Below are 23530 nucleotides of genomic sequence, written 5' to 3'. Positions count from 1 at the left end.
CTGCTTTAAGAGAATCATGTTCTAAATAACAGTCTTAAAGAGTTGTGGGGATGGGAAAGGAAGAGATTGTCAAATGTCAACGTCTTTTGCATAGCTTCCAGTTACTTAGTTGTATAGAAGGATTTCTTCTTTGAAGTAACTGGAGCTTAGGCATAGAGGATTTTATAGCTCACAATAATCTTCTGCATAATCCAGGATGCTATTAATAAAGTTCTGATGAGCTGTCCTCTAGACTGCCCCAGTTTTCTCTTTGTCAAATCAATCCTTTGCTTTCAGTGTAGGATTTGTATGTTGTATAAAACATTAATGTTTACAGCTTCAAGAACAACCCATCAAAATAAAGCTTGTATTTATGCAGTCCCTGGACAGTACATGTTAGATGGAGAATGCTGGTTTCCAAACAACCAGATATTTGAAGAGTGGGAAATGAATGAAGATTATTAATTTATATTCTTTTCCTTCTGTGTAAAAGCAACTACTCCTCCCACCTGTATACACATTTATGGTTTTTGAAATCTTACTGGTACTTGTTTTACTTTTTGAATTCTTTCCTTTTATAAAACTCATCTTCATCCTACCCAGAGTCGAAGTCCAGACATAGTAAACTGTTAATGCTGAAGTGTGAAAGCTGAGAGATGGTTATGTGGATGGTGACTTTTACTACCCTGGCTTTATTTTCCTGGCTGTGTATGCTGCTGTAACTATGGCTGTACCAAACACAGGTGGTGCAGAGGCAGACCTTGACACGTCACCTTGGATGCTTCACAACAGCTCACAGCACATTTGTAGTCTGGGCTGTGCTGGCTGAGTAGGTTGAAAAACTGAGCGCCGTTTTCCAAAGCAAATGTTGGCTGAGTCTAGAGCAGTGGAAGAGGAGCCACAGCAGTGGATTGTGATGTGCTGAATCAGATCCACATGTGCCATCCTGCTGGACAGGAGTAGGATTGCTCATGCTATGCTTGTGGATTGACAGTGACTGTATGTATGCATGTGTGCTGGTGATTATGCAAAGATTTGACTAAATAATTTAGCATGCTCAAGTTGCACTTTATAGACTTAAGCCTGCTATTATTACTTACATAATTGTCATAGTAGAATAGAACCACAACACAAATAAAACCCCTGAAAAATGTCTTTGAGAAGAGACTGTTTTATGTGTTATCTATGATTGTTGCTGGAATTACAATAATAAATGATAACACTTGGAAGTTGTTAGGTAGGCATTGCCCACAAAATTGGGCCTGTGGTTGGCATTAGCTTTTACATGAGCATCAGATACATATAAATGTCAGTCTCACTGCGGCCTTGATTTATGGCCTGGGTAATTCCACTATAGCACAAAGGATTTTTGAAGTTCTTACATAAATATCAAAAAAACAGTTGGGCCTTTGATACTAGCATTTTAAATTTTGTTAATGTTTGAACAAGAGCTTCCAAAGTAGTAACTGATACTTCTCCTTTATTGAAACTGTAATTTTCAGTATTTTCTGGGGCATTTTAGCATAAAACTGTGGTGGTCTGCTTAAATAAGAGTCAGCCACTACATGTGGTTGAATGGACTGTTGTGTTGCAACAGTTTTGACTTTTGGCTTCTGACCAATATTCCTTCTTCTCTTACTCCTATTTTTCTTGCTGAGACATAAAGCCTTGGAACAGCAATGTGGAACATATGGCCTTGGATATCCATGTGGTTTTTATTTCATGAAGATGAGGTAGAATGCATGATGTTATTGGTGGCATTGTTGGTCCTTCCTCATTGTGCAGGTTGGCTAACTTGTGTAGTTACCTACATGGTTTCCATATGTTTATAGGTGGTTTCTTGGGTTTTTTAATTGGTTGGTTTGGGTTTTGGTTTGTTTGTTTTTTGGATTTTTTTTAGAATGTCAGTGTTATTTCAGCACTATATGAAATACATGTGATGGATGTTAGACTTGTAGAACAAGTTTCACCATAGCTTTCAGACTGGCCTAATAGCTTAATAGGAACATCTGTTAATAGGTCTCAGTAAGCTTAATGTTACAGCTGAGAGTTAAACTGTGCTCCAGTTAATGCTGTCATTTGAAGACTGTGGTGGACAGATGGTATCTACTTTCAATAATTTTACCCTAAGGTCTAATTTAAATCAATAACTTGAGGTTTTAGTGATTCTGTCAAGGGTGTGAACATTACAAATCGAGTTTAACTTACGCTAACTATGTCTGTATTTTAAAAGAATAACCCTTCACTAGTTGCAGTGATATCCATAATACTGTGTGAGTAACATTCTACTTTTGGTATACCTCAAGAATGAATTTAAAAATACCCTAAAAGGCACCCCTGTAGTCATGACTTGAACATTTGGTTACTTTACATGATTTTGGCTTTTAGTTGTTGGCGAAGTTTATTGAACAAGGAAGGGGCTTTTGTTTTGTTTTTCCCCAGAAGCACTTCTCTAGAGAAAGGAGAAAAGGAGGAATTATGATTGAAGGCCTCACTACTCAGCAAAACATATGCAACTGAGTTGCCAAAAAGTACCTTATATCATACACACACCCCCTGAAAATCTGTGAACCAGATGTGTCTGGCATTTCTTTTTTTTTTTTTAAACAACTCTAACCACTGCAGTAGTGCAAAACCATTTTCATTTTGATTCAATTGCCAGCTGCTTTTCAGTTCCAGAATCCATATTGCTTTTTTTTGTATGAAGCAAAGAAAATTCTGATTGCTTTTCAGGCTGTGCTTACAGAGAAGCCATTTGGGGGAGTTTGAGGTTTGAGGGAGGAAGAGTGATCTGTGCAGCAATGGAGCAAATCTGATATGAGAAGAAGCAGAGTTAAATTAGAAAGCAGTTGTTTTCTTTTGGAGGCATTCGTTTTCTGTTTTGGTGGTTTGCATGTTATTTTTTTCATTGCCTGTGGGGTTATAAGGGGCCCTGGAGATGATACACAGGACAGCTGTCAGATGCTTCATTTTGAAACTGGAAAATTCAATGGTGCAAAAATCCTGTAACTGTACAGAGGAGGAACAGGTCAATTTAGAGTCTCTTTTAGATGCTTGGTGCTACAAAGTAAGAAGACAGAATCCTGCTAATTTAGTTTCTAGCATGATATACAAGTGTAATTAATTCTAATCTACAGCTAAAGGTATCGTGTACAAGTACCATACATTCTAGACATAATTTATGCCAGTCAATTTCTTGACAATGTAGATTATTTTAGAAAATTTCTCTCCCAGACATCCAAAAGAAATTTGAGTCAAAATTTTTCTTTTGACTGACTGGCTTTTATTTCGTTCCGTTTACTGAAAAATGCTTGATGGAGATTATATTGTGTTGGAGATTTTTAATAACCCAAATTCTGTTCAACTAATTATCTTATGGAAATGTGAGGTAGATTCTGGCATGTTTTCTCATTCATTTATAGTAGCTTTAAAGAATATGGTAGCACAGAATCAGGTGTGTAATTCAGCAGAATGACTTGGTTGAACAGGTCAAGTTCTGCCAGCACAGTGTGTGTGTTTGATATCCCAATGGAAGTCTTTCTCTCAAGCCTAACTGCTTTTCCTAGGGAGTTATAGACAGGGTCCTTCAGCTGCTGCCTATAGAAGCTTTGTTAAACCCAGGTCTTCATGCATGCCCAGCTGACTTTGGCAGCCTCTTCCAGCCCTACCCTCACTGCAGGTCTGTGCTTTGCCACTGAGAGTTTGATGTGGTGGCACAGGAAAGTCGAGTGTCCTGTGATGGACTTGTTCTTGTATCAACTGAGGTTCTGTTCTGTGGTAGTATTGCTGCTCAGAATAGAGGGATATGCAGGCTCAGTACCATATTGGGCCATGTTAGTTACAGTTAGACAAAATCATCCCATTATGAGCTATTACATCTCAATATAAAACTAACACAAGTTCAGGTCAGTGGCTTTTTATTAGCAGTTGCATCTTAATGGGAACTGGTCAGTATTTAGAATAAAGCATATTATAACCTAAATATCATCAGTTGTGTGATAGCGTTTTTTTGTTGGATAGTAATTTCCCAGGCTTTTCATTCACTTTAGTAGCCATTGTTTTACCCCATATTATTTTTCCATGCTAGGCCTAGTCCGAAACCAAATCATGATTATGAAAGGCTGAAGATTCAGTGTATGAAGGCCATGTCAGACCTACAGTCTCTGCAGAACCAACACACCAAGACACTGAAAAGATGTGAAGAAGCAGCAAAAGAGGCAGATTTTTATCAGTAAGTATTAGTAAAGCTGTACAAGGTAAGTGTTTACCACTCTGTGCTAGATCAAAAAGTATTACAACATGGTAATCAGGTAGTTTTTAATGCTGTTTTTCTACTTAAATTGCAAGATCGATGCTTACATCAGATAAAACATTTCTGGCCCATTTGAAATGATCAAGTATGGACTGCTTGTTTTACCTTTAGGAATTTGAGATAGAAATCCCCAATGTCTTCATGGGATCAAAAAACAGAGCCTGATTAGTGATTTGAAGTTGCTATCTAACAGTTCTACTTTCAGGCTAGAGAGCAGAATATAATCCAAGAGAATGAAATTTCTTACTCTGTTTTAATAGATTGTGATAGCTCTAGTGACGATTTGTGGAAGTTTTAACACAGGTTAAATTCAAAAGTTATTTTCTTCTGCAGTAGTTGTTAAAACCCCGTGCTCTTTAAAAACAAAAAAAAGTTGACATTTTAAATAGTTTATCATTGTCACTGAAATCTGAATGACAGCAGATTAATAACCTACATGTAAAGATTACGTGTGCTTAATTATGGGAATATAATTTTTGAAAAGGCTTTTTTTTTTAACAGGTGTTCTAATTTTAAGGTAACTTTTTTTAATGCTTTGGTCATTCTGTGGAGGAAATGTTAGTATTTCACTTCATATGGAAGAAATAAAGTGTATCTTAGAATGCAATTTTTTAATATATAAATACCTGTTTAAACATTTACCAGCAAGTGTGAGAGTTCAGTTAGAATAATTCTGTTTCAACCACAGAAATACTTGACAGTATCCAAAAGCCACTTTTTTGATCTGCAGTGGTAAAATACATTCAGTTGACTTACCTGCTCTTTTTCAGCATTTTAGTCTAATTTTAGACTTGTATCTTGAATTTTAATCTGAATGATAGCCTCCTCATGCAGCTTTCAGTTGTTCAAGTGAGAGTGTATTTCTTTCAATAATTATGGCTGGCATAATGAAGTGAGGAGGAACTTTTTATCTTGAGTGTAGTTGAAACATACATAGTGTGTTTTTGTTGGCTGTGCAGTTTTTCTGATAGTTTGGGGCTTTCGTTTGTTTTTAAACAGTAGCACACAAGGAGATTTTTGTTGTTTTCATCTGTGTTTTGTTTAGCTGATGCTCAGCTGAGAAGCTTGAGAGAAGGTGGAAATGATTGGTGGGACAATTCCTGTTATCTCAAGAATCATCATATTATGCTATTTGTGTTTGTCTGCCTGCTTTTAATGGCTATGAAGTGGCATTGACAGGTGGCATAAATCCATCATCCCTTCTGATGAGGTTTAAGACTGCTGTGTACTTTCATCTGATTTCATACTTATGTCCCTGTTTGTTTCTGGTTTTGTTTTTTTCCTGGTGCTCGGAATACACAAGTATGCAGAATTGAGTCAGTTTGACCTGCTTCCTTGGTAGGAAACTCATGTTTGAAATTAGTTACTCCAGGACTTTGTCCTTGCAAGTTGGCCTCTAAGTATTTTTTTGTGTGCTGTGACAGCACGTTGCACAGTCGGCTGCTGAGCGACCAGTCCCAGCTGAAGGAGGACATGGATACCCTGAAGAGGAAAAACACGCAGTTGGTGCGGGAACACAATCACCTGCAGCAGTCGTGTGAGGAGATGAAGAGACTTCATGATGAGGACCAGAAGGAGATAACAGACCTGCGCAGCCAGCAGCAGCAGGTGAGCTACAGCCTGGAGTGTCTGTGCTGCAAGAGATCGTGAATTCTTCCTCTCATAAAGAAATCTGAGTGTGCAGCGCTGCTGCTGCCTTTAGTGTCTTACTGGTTCTGAAACAGCCTCCTGGTCTTGTACAGTATTAGGGGAGACAATGACATCTTGATTACTAATTGATTTTCTTTGTCTAGCTGGAAAAAAAGAATAAGGAGTGTTTAAGTGCAGAGATGAAAAGGTGTACATGAAGATTGTGTATGCATGATATTTTTTAAAGTGGGTAGAGAGGCGTCAAAAATTAAAGTTACAAAGTGATTAAAAAGATGACTGTTTTCTTAGGGTACTTTATGGGACAGGGCTTACTTTAAACTTGCATGCTATGTTTATTGGTTTTTTGGAAAGAATCACAAAAGGTTGATTAATGTTTTTGAACTTGAAACAAAAAGAGACAACGTTTTCAGGACTGAAACAGTTGGACATTTCAGAACTTTATATCACAGGCTGTTTCCAGGCCAGTGTTGTTGAAATATTCTGAAAATTTAAAAAGAGTAATACTAAGGAGAAACTGGTTGTATCAGGTCCACTGTTCACCTACCAGAAAGTCTGTTCATTTAGTTAGAATTGTTACGGTAACATGTGCAATGGTTAAGCAGACTATCGCGGTTCACTGTGTGTAGGCTGATTCACAGGGCAAACTTGCAAGTCAAACATTAGGCTTCAGAAGCAAAATCTATGCAAGCCAAAATAATTATTTGCTAGGGTAGGAGGGGCAAAGGTCAAAGCAAGCTGGATGTGCTGAATGGTACTTTAGGAGGTGCTTGAAGGTAGTGCAAAGATGAGTCAAGATTTTTTCTTCCTTTTTTATCCATTTCTCTAAAGCTATCTTGCAAATTCTGCTGTGAAACTGTTTAGTGTCTTTGTTCAGAAGATAGCAGAAATGGTTTGCTGTGTCAACCTGGGCAAATAGCTTAATTCATCTGTGCCTCAGTTTCCCAGTCTGCAAAGCAGGGATGCAGAACCTCTGAGAGAAGTCTATTCTATTTTGCTGAAGTTTGAAATTATTTGGAAGCACAGAAGGAGGCTGATGTATCCTTGTCGGGATTGATTTTAAGAAATCCAATCTCATGTCAACATCGTGATTAAACCTTTAAAGAAAACTATGTATGAAACCTAGTGGGAAAATTGTGTAACTCCATTTCTCAGCCTGTCAGAGTGAATCATGGTATCTTGAAGGGGTGCCAGAAGTCTTATCTTGTCCCTGTAATTTCTCGTATGAATTAGTCTAACTCTGTGTTGATCCCTCTGACGTGTTCTGTTGTCAGGCCATAACAAAATACATCTTGATGGCCTCAGAGAGCAAAAGCTTTTGATCAAATTACGCTTTGTGTGGGATTGTCATGGATTTGCTGTGTAGCAGCTGACCAGCTTAAGTTTCTGCAGCTCGCGTATGGAGTTTCATGTTGCCACGACTGTGTTTCTTGGGCCAGCTGGGACTATTTACTTTCTTTCAGACTAGGATTTTAAACAGGAGACATTTATTGCACTGGTAGGTCCATCTTCCTCTGTCAAATCTCTGAGGAAGTTTATGCTGAATGCATCCAATTTCTTCTATATTAGTCCCTCTTTTTGATAATTATTTAGTGTGTTTTCAACATCAGTACATTACATATATGCTTTAGACGGTGAGAAGTGGTTTGTTTCTGTTTGGATTCTTAAATAATTTGTTCTCAAACCTGTTCTTAAACTCCTTTGGGAAGTAGTCTTCAGGAATATGGCTTTCTGGAGTGGGTTTAAATCTATTTAAATTTTGTGTATGCCTGCATTTTACCACATGTTTAGCTTATCTGAAATGGTTCACTGAAGCATGCTGGCTAATTATGTGTCCAGCTCTGTGTGGGTTATGCTGCTGAATCCGTTGAGGATTGGGATGTGAGTGGAAATAGCCCAAGTGCAGTCTCATTCCAGGGCCACTTTTATATATCTTGGTTAGTTAAAGGAGACCAATGTCAGACTGAAGAACTTTAGTCTCTGTTATCTTGCCTGTGTAGTAAAGTGGTTTGTTAACAATGACAGTTGTTGGCCTCTACCTCTGGGCAATGAAGAGTGGGCAGCCTCTTGCTCTCCCCTTCCCTTCTGGTCTGCAGGCATCCGGGTTTCTCCATGTTCAGGAACTGGTCCTTGCTCTGAATATAAAACACAAAAGAAGATGAGGAGCCAATTGTGCAGGATAGCTGCTGTGTGTTGGGTTTCAAATTTTTATAGAGCTCGTGTTTTCTGTCTTTTTTCCTTCTATTTCTTTATACTTTTTATTTTCAGATAGTTAGGAGCATACCTTTGTCGGCTAATGTTAGTATTATATAATTCCTGGCACCTCTCTATGTAGAGCATTCCTGTTTCTTCCCACTGCTCCATCAGGGCCAGATTTCAATTTAAAAGACAAAACCAGAAAAAAGGAGCATAAAATTAAAAAAAAAAAAGGGGGGGGGGGTGGGCAGGGGGGGGAAGGCTTTAGGCTTTATTTCAGGCATATTTTTTGCCTTTTGAGAATGAACAAGGACTAGGTTTGCTGACACTCATTAGGGCTTTCTTAGGTTGTTGCTGGTCATGTATCGTCAGTGTTACGATTTACAGCAAGGTTCCTACATTGATGTAAATTAATTTAAAACTAAGATTCAGGTCAGGCTTTATTCATGTTTAAATGGATATTTCTTTTCCTGTTAATATTTTATGTATGGTTTTTGAAACACAAACCTCTGTGGGAAGGTCTCAGATGAAATACTGTATGAATATTAAAATAATATGCCTGAGTGTACAACATATTTTGGCTAGATTTTGTTCTCATTAAGTTTTTAATTATTTAATTCATTCTTAGAGGATACAGGCAACCTATCAGGAATGCCACCTCGTGGACATCTCCTAAATTACCACTATCATCTTGGTCATCAAATAGTGATTACCTCTTTTTAAAACTACAAGTACTTCAAAAACAGCATTGTTTTAATAGGTGTTCATAACAATTGCCATTAGAGAGAGATTTCATATGCTGGTGCACTTGTGATAAAGCAGACAGAAAGTAGATGTAATAATGCTTAGAGTAACAATGGCACTTAGTCTTTTAGACTGAATCTTAGGTTCAGTCTTTCCTTAGTCATTAAAAAGAATGATTGCTAAAATTGGTTAATATATTTTTGTTCTAATTTTGTTTCTTATGTATATATTTTAGATCAAATTTCTTGAACTGATTCACGGTAAAGGTTTTTGATAGAGTTTCTGGCATTTTTTTAAGGTTATGAAGCAAAATGGATCATCAGAGATATTAAACAAACTTTACGATACAGCAATGGACAAGCTGGAGGGTGTGAAGAAGGACTATGATGCTCTGAGGAAACGGTACAATGAGAAGATTGCAAGTCACAACACGGATCTGAGCCGCCTGGAGCAGGCTGAGGAGGAGAACAGACGTCTTCAGAAACAGATCGACATGCTAATGAAGCAAAGGGACACAGCAATTCATTTCCAGCAACAATATTCATCCTCTCTTAGGAGGTATAACCAAGTTTTGATGCCTTTGAGGTATCAATTCCAATGTAGCATCTTATTTTCATTGTGGTAGAATCACAAATAGCTTTCTAATCTTTTTTCTAAAATTTTCCTCTAGTATACGTAATTTTGGTGTGATGAGTAAGCATGTGTATTTATATAAAAATTTCTGAAAGGTTCTAGAATGCATGATGGGGATGTTAATTTGGAGAAATGGTTCATTTTCTTGAGAAAAGGATTTCCCAGTTATGGTTTTGGAATTGTGTGAGGAATTTTAACCATTGTTTAGCTCGTATGAGAAATGGATACTCTGCTTTTCAACCTATGTTTATTTTTAGTTGTAGATAGAAGAGTCAAATATAACCAGAATTTTGTTTAAGCTCTGACTTTCTTCCAAACAGACTCTTTAATGCATGGTGAGCCTATATATATATATATATCCTTATTTAAATATAAAAGCAAATCAGTAAGGGAATATAATTTCTAAAGGTGTTTTGCAGATGAAGATAATCTCAAGCCTAAATTAACTTTTCATGGTATTAGATTTGCAGACTGCGGGGGGGGGACTGTGAGGGTTTAGGGCTGGCAGCAGAGTTCTCTGGCTGCAGGGGTTTGGGAGTCTTGCTTCACTGAGAAGGTGCTGCTACGAGCAGTGCACATGTTAAAAAAGGAGGACACAGATGCTGTTACACCACACTTATCCCCCCTCTCTGCTCCTTGATACCAAGCCTACACAGTCAACCATATGGGGTAGGAAGGGCATCAGCATACACAAGGACTGCTGCAAAGAGCATCCGTGGGTATGTTAAGAATGTTTTCGTTGACTGTTAGGGGTGATACACAACTCCTACAGACCAAAGCCAAAAAATGGGTTTTTCCACGTTTGTAAATGGTTCCTCATAATTGTTATGGTTCAGTCCTTAAAGAGGTTCTCTAATATTCCTTAGGTTCACTAATGTTCCTAAAGCAGTGGTTATTTTTTGCAGCACAGAGAATACACTTTGTAAGAAATCTCTGGTTGTTTTACCAGTGGATACATTTGGTTACCCAGCCAAATCCTTAATGTATGAAAGTGAGTAACAACTGTCTTACTGGTGTTTCCACTTGTTTTTAGGTTTGAATCAGTACAGCAGGAACTAAGCAACACCACAGCACAAAACAAAGAGTTGCAGAGAGAGATGGAGCGATTACAGTCAGAGGTGACAAGGTTCAAAACAATGCAGCTGAAAGCAGCCAAGGATGCAGAAAAATACAAGGAAGAAAGGGATTCTGTTTTCAATGAGTACCGCCTAATAATGAGTGAGAGAGATCAAGTAATCAAAGAGGTAGATAAGCTTCAGACAGAACTGGAGCTTGCAGAGTCCAAGCTGAAGAACACCTCTTCTGAGAAACGAGTGGCCAGTGAAGAAATGGAAGCTTTAAGACAGGTACTAACCTATTGTTTTAATGGGGAAGGGAAATGAGTATATGCTGTTGATGCTGGAATCAGGAATGTATGACTGATGAATGGAAAATAGGAATCCACTGCAAAAAGGAAGTTGTTTCCTGATGTTTTCCTATAGCAGTCCTTTTTACTATCAATTTATCAAGCTTCCATATTTGAACAGAGTACCTGCCAGCTGAAATTTGCTATTCACTTGACTTAATTCTGTTCTGCATATTATAAATCCTTTCCTTTGCTGCATTAGTTGTTTTTACCTTCTTAAGTAATGCTCTCTATAATAATATAGCTCTAAATACTCATTATTTTAAACTTTTAACCTCTACAGGAACCACTGGATACTATCTGCTGTGGCTTAAGACGGTACATGATCAAGTCATCTCAAATACTTATGCAAAGCCTGTGCTGACATGCATGTTCTTACTCATTTGCCCTTCTACTGCTTATAAGTTAAAGAGGATATTTTAAAGATTTTTTTCTTTAGAATTCAGGCATGCCTTAAAGCGTATGAAACCAGAACTTCCTATTTTTCAGCAATATGTTCTTGAAATGCTTATATCACAGCCATGTCAGAATGAAGCTGTTATGATTTCCAGAACACAATTTGCTGCTCAGTTTCATTTCCGCTGACATGCATTCACTTGACTATTTGGTTTACAAATACTTAATTTAGCATGAAATAGATACAAGCAAATGTATTCCATTGCCTATAAATCTCATTTTACTCTTTTCACAGCATTACATCTCAACAACATATTCTTACAAAAAATTAAGGTGTGGAGCTTTCTTTTAAACAAATAACACCATTTTTTGAGGAATAATGTGGATTGTGACATGTGACATCAGAGCTTCTAAACATGACTAAATTCTGATTTTAAGAAGCCATATTTTTCAGCTCTGCATATTTGTCAGCTCAGTAATTCAGCTCTACAGTGACTGAAGTTTTAATACATTTTATACCTCTTCTACTTTCATCAAAACATTTAAGCCAATCAAAATGTCTGTTGATTCAGTGGTAGGGTAGGCATCAGGGTAGGTTACTCATGGAAATAGCCACAATTAGTCATTCTGTTTCAATTTGTTCTATCTGTCATTGTAGCACTATGAGTAATTTGCCGAAGTGCCTTAAGGGGCAGGGAATTAAAATTTTAAATACATGGGTATTTACTTAAAGGGGGTGTTTGAACAAGAATCAGCAGGAGCCTAGGACTGGTGAGTGTGGTGCTGGCAAGGCGGATCCATTGCATTTTTCTTCACCTCCAGAGCTGGCCCTTCAGTGAGCTTCTGTAATGTTCTGAAAGTTGTAAAATAACTGTACTGTGAGTTGTCTCTTTGTTCCCATTTTTCTTTCCTGTAGCTAGCACTCTTCTTCTTGTAAAGAGGTATGTTCTTGCATCACTAGTACTGGCTTGCTGCAGCTGTGTTCAATGCATAAGGATTTTCTAGTTCTGTCAAGGAAAATGTTTGAAACATTGAAAAAATGTATCAATGAATGTATCAATTCACTTGAAAGAGTATCCTGAAATATGTCCCCTGTAAGTGGGATTGTCCTCTCCGTGCATAGTTGTTCTGGTGCTCTCTGAAAAGGCAACTTAATGCTTTTCACTTTTCTTGTGATATATGGTACCTTTAAGTGCCCTGTTTTGTAGTGCTAATTGATTGTTTGAAACAGCACTGAACCCATTTAGGTAATTCTAAATGTAGTTTCTTCCCTGAAGCTTGTGTTTGCTAGTGTGCCTTTGGTGCCTCTGAAAAATTGTAGAACAACTGAAATGGAGAAGAGGTTGATTTTTTAAGGCATTGTGTCTGAGCAGCTACTGATGAGGTCAGACAGTTAATTTCCAAGTTAGACATGTAAGCTTTTATTAGTCACACATGCCCAAACTTATTGGTTCAATAGACATCTGAAATGTACTAATTTTCTGGTATTAATAAATGATAGAAGAAATCTCATGATTTTTTGCACTAATGGACAGTTTTGGATTAAGTTCTCATGAACTCAGCCACTCAAAGCCAGGGATTGAATGTTATAGATTTCCCCCTCTCCTTTCTCCAATGGTGGTTTTTTGTTTGGCATAATCTTTTGCTATGGCAAGTACTTAGAATGTTATGTTTCATCTCAGTGATAGTAGGTTTTCCCCTCTGTTTAACAGATCTGTTATATTTTGTCCTTATGTTATATTCAGATGTGAGAACTTCCTTAAAACATAAAAATAATTCACAAATTCAGAATCATTCAACTCAAACTGCTCTACTGTTTTCAAACAGAAGCTGTTCTAGTCAGTGCCAAATGGCACGTTTCCCTATGCTGTCATGTTGTAATTTTGTGCAAATGTCACAGGAAAAAGACAGAGGTGAAATTTTACCACTGACCACTGGAGGCAATGGCTACTCTTATTCGGATGGTTTATATTGAGCATGCTGAATTAAACTGTGATAGTGTGTATTTTTTCCAATCACTTAAAAAACCTGTAAATTCTTGTTTAGTGAAGGTCTTACTGAGAACTTTCCCCTATGCCTTCCTTGTGACTTTTCATCTCAGCTGCTTGTGGGAAAAGGCTTAATATTTTTGTGTGAGTTTTATACACACATTTGAATGCAAGTTTTATACAAACTATAGTTAAACTGTGCAAAAGGCTGTTTCCAGTACTAAAACTTGTCTGCACCAACAGACAGTTCAGGGATTTTTCTCTCTTCAGAGATACTGAGCAAGGAAGGTCTTACTGGTGTTGAAAGCACTTGGGTGTTCTGGTAATTGAGATTCACTGACAGAGTCATTAAATTCTAGTGCTTGTCTGCTATTGTACAGCAAAAATGGCTCTCTTAATGTCATTGTTAATAGTCTGACTAGTCTTAATTAGATGCATATCTCAAAAACGATTCTATTAGTATAGCAAAATGCAATTATCATCTGTGTTTTAAATATTCAATTTTATTCTTTGCAAACTGTAGAGGTAGAATCAGTTTATGACATGGTGTCTTTCTATCCCTAAGCACTTGAACCCTTTCTTCATTTTGCTTTTCAGATGTCAGCTGTCTCTGAGTTTTTTGCGATCAAAACATCGGTAGTTTCCAGCTAGGAGTGCCTGTGTGTAGGAGGACTTCTTTGTAGCCATTGACTGAATGCTGCTAGAGAGCTGAGCCATCTGAAAATTTAGTGGCATGAAATTGGATCATTTCAATGACCCATTCTTTTAATGGGAAGCCTAATTTAAATAATTTTAGAAGGGCAGATTCTGTTTTAGAACACGACTACATTTGCCTTATCTTTTTTATCACAATGCAGTTGAATTCCACACTTAAGATGTACTGTCATTCTGCTTTATAGAATATTGTAGTTTTATCTTCAAACATTCCGTAGCATATTGGTATCTTAATGGCATATAACTTATGTTCCTTTAAAACTTATGGAGAAGCTGTAAGGTGCTTATGTAGCTGGGTTGTCTAAATTATTTCAGTCCTGTGAAATTGAGGCAGTTGTTTAAAAATATTTGTAATATATTCTTACCCTTTTCCATATTTAACAACTTTTTTTTTAAAACACCAAGTCTGTCTGGTTAATAACCCTTTCTCGTTTAGGTTCCTCAAAGCTATGAGCGCTTCCAGAATCTTGCTTACTTTTGACAAAACACTGTGCTCATGTGATGGTGTGATATTTTTAATACCACATTTAATATTCTTTGCTAGTACTTACTTGTATGTAATGTGATCTGCTCCCATTTTTCAGAACATTAGTGGTAAACTCTTTAGGCTTTTAAGGTGTCATGACATGTAACCAATTGGAAAGATGAACTATTTCCTTCTGAACCTAACCTGCTGCAAACAACGGATCTTGTTTTAGGAACTAAACTCTGCTCTAGTGGAAAGAGATCGAGCGATTTGTGAGAGGAATGAGTTACTGGAAAAATACTGTCATGAAGTGAAGGACAAAGCTGAGGCCCAGAAGGAGCTCGATCAAGCTTGCAAGGATATAGAGACAGTGAAAGAAGAAAGAGATGTTGCCAGGAAAGAGAGAACTGAAGCTATCATCCAGAGAGACCATCTCCTAAGGGAATATTATCAAGCCCGTCAGGTATTGCAAGTCTTCACTGATGCCTTTTTTTTTTTTTTAGCTTAGTTAGGTCAGTAACTTGCAAGAGATTAAAGGTCTGGGCACATTGGGAGTCTTCCCTCTTTTCCTCAAGTCACTCTAAAATACATACACGTGTACGTATGTTCTTCCAGACACACCGACAGAAATCCTTGTTTGGAAGACATACAGTTGTGCTTCATATTAAGTTTCTGTTTGTAAATATAAATAGAAAAAGTTTACATTTTAACCAAATTGTAAGTCAGTAAGTCTAGATTCATTAGTTTCATTTATGTTCTTGAGATTAACCACATGCAGTTGTTTGCAAGCCCACAGCTTGTGGTGGGCTGTACTGTTGTAGCTGGCTTGTGTTATTGTGCTGCAAGCTTAGAGTTTTCTCTGTATTTGTCTTACTGTTGTCACCATCTTTCTTGTTAAAAATAGAGAATTTGGGGGACAAGTTAACTTAAGAATAAAGTAATTCTTATCTAAAAGAAGAGGCATTAAATAAAAACTTTTTTTCAATTCCATTGCTCTTCAATTTCATTGCTTTGATTCCAAGGGGACCTGAATCCCAAGTCTTGGGATTTGTTGTCTCAGGGTAAATAACTGGTGTTAATGCAGGAAATGTGTTGTAACTGCATAAAGTAGTGTGTCTGATTTCCAAGTACACTTGTAATTTTTTTCTGTCTGCTGAGCAGAACAAGATTGAAATATAGAATGTCATCTCTGAAAAATGAAACATTCACTGATGTTATTTTGAAGTGAGGATTCTTATTTATGTAGTTGTACAAATCTGTGTTCTACTGGATGAAATGCATTACAACAGGTTTTATCTTTCCTCCCACTCCCCCCAGAGTTGCTGTTAAAATAAATGAATATTTTTCATGAAAATGTAGGAATTTACATTTCAATTTCAATTTTCAATTTCAATTTTCATGAAAATGTAAGAATCAGGCAACATACATATAGTAAAAGCTGTTTGTGCATAAGTATCTAAAAGTTGTGCCTAAAATACTTCTCTGTGTTTCTTAATTCCTAGATACAGGATTCTGCTACCCTAGACATAGAAAGAGCAAACAAAGAAATCGAAATGCTTCGGAAACAATATGAGGCAATGTCACAAGAACTAAAAGAAGCTGTCCAGGAAGCAGAAGTAGCCAAGTGTAGGAGGGATTGGGCCTTTCAAGAGCGGGATAAGATTGTTGCAGAACGGGAAAGTATACGGTAAAGAACTGCTGGGTGATACATGAGTGATCTCTGTAACACCTGGTGTGCAGTTGATGCAGTTCTAGGATTTGCTAGCGCTTCCTGTGCATTAGCTGTCACATGGTGATTTTTTTTAAGTATTGAGGGCACCTTACAGGATCTTTGTCATTTTCTGTGCTTTCATAACCTAAATGTCTCTAGTAAATACCCTTCAGTCTAACAGTGCTGCTGCATAGGAGCAGCCAATCGTGCATTCTTTTAGGCGTGCTATACTAATCCTGCTGTAGCTCTAGTCCTGCAGATAATTCTTTACCTGTGGGGACATGCTCAAAAAGTATCCAACATATTTGCTACTAAATATATCTAAGGAACTAAGGGAAAATACTTAAATAAGGGTTTTTTCTGCTAGTTTAAAGAAGATAAGTAGAAACAAGGTTCTGAAAGGGATGAAGAATTAAGTCCCAGCATATGTAATTTTTTTCTTCCTTATCCTTTTTTATTTTGCAGATAGATACGTTTTGAAACTGCTCTTTGAAATTTTACATTAACTATACAATGTGGTAAAACCAGTTTACTTTAATAGGATTATAAGTAACTAGATTGAAACTTTTTTCTTTTGAAGAACTTTGTGTGATAACTTAAGGAGGGAGAGAGACCGGGCTGTGAGTGACTTGGCTGAAGCTCTTCGCAATCTGGATGACATGAGAAAGCAGAAGAATGATGCCATTCGTGAACTGAAGGAACTGAAGTATGTTAGAGAAATGATCAAACTGCATGAAAGTTTGTGATAAAAACTTTGTTTTGTTAGCTGTGTTCTTAAGTGAACCATATGTTGTTACAGCTGTAGGCAGCAGGCATTCATGTTATCGTGCGTGGAAGCCTTGCCTTTATTTATAGTTATCATGGAAATTATTATGCTGGACAGTATTAATTTTATCTTATTAATGAGACTCATAGTATAAGCTTTGTGCTGTGGAGATACACTTAATGCTGGGATCCTTTCACTGAAGTCATATTAACTGCAGTTTAGTTCCTCTCAACTGGTTACTTACTGGTTTACGGGAGAGGTTTTGCCATTGGTGTTTATCATGCCTTGCATACTGATGGAGCTCATCTGAGGGTAAATTAAATGCATTTTTGAAGATGTGAGAAACCTAATAGTGCACTTAGTCATGTAAAAATATTGCAAAAAATGTAAGACTATGTTAAGACAATATATAGAAATGGAAAGTCAATTTGATAGCAGACCAAGAATACTGGAAAGACAGAAGCTGAAGGAAATTTTTGACACAGCTTGGATTTTTGATTTAGAAAACCAAATACAAAATGTATCACAATCATAACATTATTTTTCACTTTATTTAAAAGGGGGTTGTCTCTGTGTGCAAGTAATAATTTTCTTTGCCTAGGGAAAAGATGGAAAATCAATTGGAAAAGGAGGCCAGATTTCGTCAATTGATGGCCCATAGTTCTCATGACTCAGCCATAGATACAGATTCTCTGGAATGGGAAACAGAAGTGGTAGAATTTGAAAAAGATAGAGTAAGTAAAATCATACACTGCATTTTCCTGTGTATTGGATAGCTCTGAAGCCAATTATAATCTTTTAATACTAGATAAGATTAAAAATATGATTTTGGTCTTTTCAGTTCTTTATTGTTTGGCGAAGAACCACGTAGGTGTGCATGGAGGTGCACATGGAGGCAGCAAGTGCAGTTACAGCTACATGGAAGTAGTTGATAAAACCAAGCTGTTACATACAAGCTTTATAATTTTCTTCATATGCATTATAAATAAAAATAGTTCCTACATCTAATGTTGCAGGGTACCCAGGTCCATCTAGTATAGGGTTCTTTAAGTTTGCAATTCACTGCAGACATGGAAGTGCTAAGGCAGCCGAAACTTAAAATGTGAAGGAAACCATGATATTAGAGGCCAATCTTTTACAGGCAACGACACTTAAAATCTATGCATAAAATAGTTTTACACTAAGCTATTTCTCCTACTTTTGCTCAGATATGCTGGTTAGAAAATTTAAAGTATTAAAAGTATTAATGGTGAACATGTATTTTAGTGCAACATTTCTTTTCAGTTTGAAGATCTGGGATGAAAGGAGATGCTAATCTCTTGCTTGTCTGTAGAGGAAATTAAATCCCTTTTGTATTTTGGCATATTAAGTAAAGTTCTTATGTTTAGCAATCCAGATAACCTCTACTTCCTCTCATTAACTTAGCAGTATTTTTCTCCCTATAATTTCACTTTTTTTCATTGTAGTCCAGAATTTTTATTTTGCTGCTATGTAATTCTTGTATGTTCTTCTATTTGAAATGTTTGGCTGGTACATCACATTTGTTAGTGTTAATGCCAGAGGACACCTATAACTAATGGAATTGGGAGCTTATATATTTACGTACAAAAAATAAAAACTTGCCTGATGCAGGAGCCCTGTAAATGTAAGTACATAGTGCAAACATGCCATAATGCCTCTTGCTAACAGACACTGTTTGCCAGTGCAGTTGAATCACTTGTTATTAATATTTGCTAGGATGATATGGACTTGAAAGCACTTGGTTTTGATGTGGCAGAAGGTGTGAACGAGCCGTACCTCCCTGGAGACTGTGGGATCTTCGTTACCAAAGTAGACAAAGGAAGTATTGCAGATGGTCGGTTAAGGTAAGGTTTGACTTTGGAAGATACCTGTCTTTTGTTGGTCATAATAGACTAAATATGAGCATATTGGAAATTGTCTTCATTGTTTTCATTTTTTGAAGTTCTTTTTTCTTTATCATTTGTCATGTGTATATTATTAATGTTGGTTGGAAAATCACACTGAGAAGACCAATGCCTAAAAGCATTACAGAAATTAAACACTGGTTGACTCAGCACTTAAAACTCAACAGGATTTGAAATGTTCTCTTGTTGTACTGTGCCCCATTTACTCCATTATTATCTCCTCAAATCTGTTTTTAAAAAGATCTATTTATTTAAATTTTGGGAAAGATGTGAGGGTAAGTTTTTGAGGGAGGGCAAGAGAAAGGGAGAGTAGAGCAAGGATCATTTGGAGCCATCTATTCTTAGTGTTGATAGCAGCTTTTTAGTGACTCTTCTCCGTACAAAGAGTTGCTTTTAAATAAGAAGTAGTCAGTAGTGATTTAAGGATATACTTTTCCTAGTGAAGTGCAGGCTAGCAGTCCTGGTTTTCATTTAGCTGCTATTTAATGCTTTTTCAGGAATGGATAACTCCAGGTAATGGAGGATGAGTTTATTGAGATCAGCTCTGTTGCATGTCTCCTCATGGAACGTTATTCATGTGCAGTGTCCAGCAAAGTGTGCTTATAACTGACCTGCCTAATTCTGTATATCTACCAGAGTGAATGATTGGCTGCTGAAGATAAATGATGTGGATCTTACCAATAAGGACAAAAAGCAAGTTATAAAAGCTGTTCTAAATGGAGGAGGTGTTATTAATATGGTGGTTCGAAGAAGGAAGTCTTTAGGTGGGCGAGTGATAACACCTCTTCACATCAATGTTTCTGGACATAAAGGTAATGACTGTAAAGGATGGATATAAATGGCACATGTTTGTTCAGCCAGATAAGGCTTGCCATAAAGGTACATGTTCTCTGAGCCTTTGCTTAAATCACACTTACACTGTTATGACCTCCTAGATAGGGGTTTTCTTTTTTTTTTTTTTTTTTTTAAAACCGAGAATGCTGTTATTAATAATAGCTTCATTCTGTAAGTACAGGTTTTCTTTTTGTCCTTGGGTGGGTTTGAGTTGATTTTTTTTTTTTTAAATACTTGTCTCTAGTTAGCTGCTGGTTTGGAATGTTCCTGGAAGTGTAAACAAGTCTGTTAAACCCAGTTACCCCATCTTTGTGTGATTATATTAATTTTTTGGGATACTCAAAATCCTTGTTTTCCCTGTCTTGTTATTTCTTTGAAAAGGTTTTCAGAAATTGAAATTCATTTGGATTGGTAGTCATACTTCTTTCTTGTGCAGGCAGGTCAGACATGCCATTTGAACAATATATTTGAATTGCAGAATCAAATTCTTTTTTGTGTATTTCAGATAGTGGGGTCAGTCTAGAAAATGGAGTATTTGTTGCTGCTGTTGTGCCTGGAAGCCCAGCTGCCAAAGAGGGTTCCCTTACTGCGGGAGACAGAATAATTGCTGTAAGTCTTAAGAATGCGTTTGCCTTTTTGAATTTTTATTTATTTTGAAGTGTTATTGTTGATGCTACTCTTTAAGATGCCAAACATTCCAATTAGTTTTTTACTTTTGCAATACTAAGTCCTTTTTGTAAATTTAGAATAGATACTCTATATTAATTTTTTTGTATGCTGAGTGATGAATAGAATGTGCAGCTTATTTCCTGAGTTCATATGAGAATTTTTGTCAGAAGCATTAACTTATTCTTCACACTTGGCTTATATATACGTATATAATGATATCTGTGATTCTTTTATTGACTAGGAATGGTCAGTTCCAAAAAGGCATCACTTTATCGGATGAGACATTTCTTGTCTTGTAAATGTTGGTACCACAGCTGTCCTCTGTTCTGGGGAGGAAGTGTGTCCCTGGGTGCATTTGCAGCCTTAGGAGATGGGTGTGGTTTGTGCACTGTGAAAGGGGAGGTGGTTGCTGTCGGTACAGCTGCACAGAGGGCAGGGGTTTTTACACTGTGTCCCTGCAGGAATAGCAGATTGTACTTAGGAGTTTTCTATTCTCCACTCGTGAGGAATGCACAAACATCAACCAGACTTCAGTCATGTATACGCTGTAGAGTAGTGTTTTCCCTGTCTCAGAGATACTCTACCTTAAATCCTCCCCACCTATTACCTTTGATTTACAGACGTCTGTTGTGGTTTCTTTTGTGTATAGATCAATGGCATTGCACTAGATAATAAATCGCTTACTGAATGTGAAGCTCTGCTACGAAACTGTAGGGATTCCCTTACTCTGTCACTGATGAAGGTGAGTAGCAGAAGCTAAATTTGCAGAATTCTCTTGAACTTATACAGAATTATTCTAGTTGTTCAGGGAAGAGTGTATAAAAAAAAGAGAGTATATCAAAATGGGAAAAAGACAACCATCTGGATACATTTCACTGGTGGTACACTCCCTCAACAGTTATTTCCAAGGTAAGGCTCCTGTGCCATCTAGTAGGAAATGGGACTAACTTACTGTCTTCTTTCCCATTTGTTTGCTGGTCACATGAAATGAGTGCCACAATTGCTTGCTGCTTCTTGTGTTTTGCTTTAGAGCTGCAGCACTTTTGTACGTGAAAGATAAACTGCCCGCTGTCTAAAGAAAGGTAGCTTTTAGTCAGGAGGGTGTTGTGCAGAAAACTGAACTTTTGCTATCATGAAGATTAAGTACAAAGCTTTGTTTTTCAGGCTTATTTCTATAAAGTACTACTCTGATTTGCTCTCGAGTTTAGAATCCCATTATTCTGGGCCTGTCACATGGATTTTGAGAGTCGTAATTTCAGATCTAGATACCTTCAGGTTTTAAGAAAGTAAGATGATGAAATGTTTGAGGGGAAGTAGGCAATGAAAGTTATCTTATTGGCATCACTTATCAGAGGCAGAAGTAGAATGCAGGTCCCTTCACTTTCAGTTGAGTACTTTTGCCATCATGTGGAGTTGCCCTTGGGGAATTATTCTGAAAATGTTACAAAAATTTTTTTAGCTTCATTTTATCTGATGTTCTGTGCTTTGAATTGTATGATATTTCTAAGTGTATATTGAGGTATACATAAATCAAGGAGGCTAGGATATGATTCATACTAAACAGAAATCAGCCACAATAAGGTGATCACATGTGGTTTTCGTTTTAGGTTTTTCCTCAGAGTTCATCTTGGAGTGGTCAAAATATATTTGAAAATTTGAAGGATTCAGAAAAAATATCAAACTGTAGAGTTCATGCATCAGAGATACAAGCACAAAATAAAAGAAATCTGAAACTCAACAGCTCAACCCAGACCGACATTTTCAATCCAGACATCATGGATGGCAAGAAGGACCAGAGTGATCAGGGCAGCGCTTCATTTTGCGATCACAAACCTTTCCCTAGTAACACATTACGAGTAGACTCTCGTAGGAACACAGTGCACAGTTGCCATAGTAATTCAGAACACAGTCTCAGCTCCTTCAGCCCAGAGACATATGGGGACCAAGGCTATGGAGCTGTTGACTTGGACAACAGGAGGCTGCCCTATGAACCTACAGGAACTGACTGTATGATGGTTGAGACAGCATTTGACAAAGGACATGGAACTAAGCACAGTGGTGGTACCTGGCCAAAAGTCATGGTTAATATCTCAGCAACAGAAACAGAAAAGTTCTCTGTGTACAAAAAGCCAAAACAAAGGAAATCTATTTTTGACCCTGATACTTTCAAAAGGCCACCAACTCCTCCCAAACTGGAGTACCTTTCCCCTAATCAGGTGACAGGCCATTCACCTCAGCCATCAAAAGCTGAAGTGGCTTCAACTCCTCCAACTCCTCCTAAGAGAAGTGACTCTATCAAATTTAAACATAAACAGCAGGCAAGCTCTGCATCAGAGTCTACAGTAACAACAGGATCACCACCCACCAGCCCAGCCACTGCCCAAGCTCCAGTTTCCTTGGCACTTAAACAGGACTCTGCTACTTTCAAAGGGCTCAGCAGGAATGCTGGGCATTATTATCGGGAGGAGGGAATTGACTGCACTCATCTATCTTCAAGGAAATCTTGTGAAGATGACATTGGCTTTCAAAGAGTTGAAGAGCCAGAGATTAAAAGACCAAGGCCAAAATCGGCTCCTGCTCTGAGGCATAAAATGACCCCTGTGCCCATTCCTAATCCTGCACTTCAGGTAGAAGATTGGTATATTGAAACACAAAGCTAGAAACTTTGAAGTGTATTAGCAGTGTGGTTTTGGGTGCCCAGTTACATACCGAAGCAGGAGAAGCATAGCCTGTCCTCAGAATCCAGGTCCTCTGAACTCAGGCTCAGTTGGCACTTGGCAGTATCATGAAGTACAAAACCAATTTGTGGAGTTTCAGTATTTAACAGGCAGTGGTGACCACCAAACAGAAAAATAGAGTTCTGCTTAGCTGCCGTATCTTGGGTTTTAGTGCTGCTTGTTGGAACATCTGGGCTCTTGTATGTTTTTGACAACCTGAAAAGACATAAATAAAAATGCAAAGTATCAGCTTTAGAAAAACTGAAAATAGGGTCTCTGAAGTTTTGCGTAAGTCAGATTGGTTGTCCAGATCACTGTACAATTTAATGGAAGAAGGTGTACCATCCATAATATTGGGTTTTTTGTAAGTCTTTGTATGTGCCTAAATAGTTTTGTGCATCTTATCTGAAATTCATTGGGTATTAGGC

General features: G+C 37.4%; 1 protein-coding gene across 6 annotated transcripts in view; it reads left to right on the top strand.

Moving 5' to 3' along the window:
• The window catches only part of DLG5 (discs large MAGUK scaffold protein 5), a 98052-nt gene that overhangs the window by 49967 nt on the left and 24555 nt on the right, over positions 1 to 23530 (top strand). For all 6 annotated transcript variants that reach the window (XM_032115775.1, XM_032115773.1, XM_032115771.1 and 3 more), the window contains exons 4-16: positions 4067 to 4210; positions 5716 to 5899; positions 9177 to 9436; positions 10545 to 10857; positions 14713 to 14943; positions 15983 to 16167; positions 16772 to 16897; positions 17559 to 17691; positions 18695 to 18822; positions 19519 to 19694; positions 20222 to 20325; positions 21035 to 21127; positions 21993 to 23012. In XM_032115775.1, the coding sequence (XP_031971666.1) occupies positions 4067 to 4210; positions 5716 to 5899; positions 9177 to 9436; positions 10545 to 10857; positions 14713 to 14943; positions 15983 to 16167; positions 16772 to 16897; positions 17559 to 17691; positions 18695 to 18822; positions 19519 to 19694; positions 20222 to 20325; positions 21035 to 21127; positions 21993 to 23012 (3097 nt within the window). The remainder of the gene's footprint in view (positions 1 to 4066; positions 4211 to 5715; positions 5900 to 9176; positions 9437 to 10544; positions 10858 to 14712; positions 14944 to 15982; positions 16168 to 16771; positions 16898 to 17558; positions 17692 to 18694; positions 18823 to 19518; positions 19695 to 20221; positions 20326 to 21034; positions 21128 to 21992; positions 23013 to 23530) is intronic.

This window comes from Corvus moneduloides, chromosome 8, assembly GCF_009650955.1.
Source record: "Corvus moneduloides isolate bCorMon1 chromosome 8, bCorMon1.pri, whole genome shotgun sequence".
In the NCBI taxonomy this organism is placed as follows: domain Eukaryota; kingdom Metazoa; phylum Chordata; class Aves; order Passeriformes; family Corvidae; genus Corvus; species Corvus moneduloides.
The sequence above is the reverse complement of the archived record's forward strand: the minus strand, read 5'-3'. Positions and strand labels throughout refer to the sequence as shown.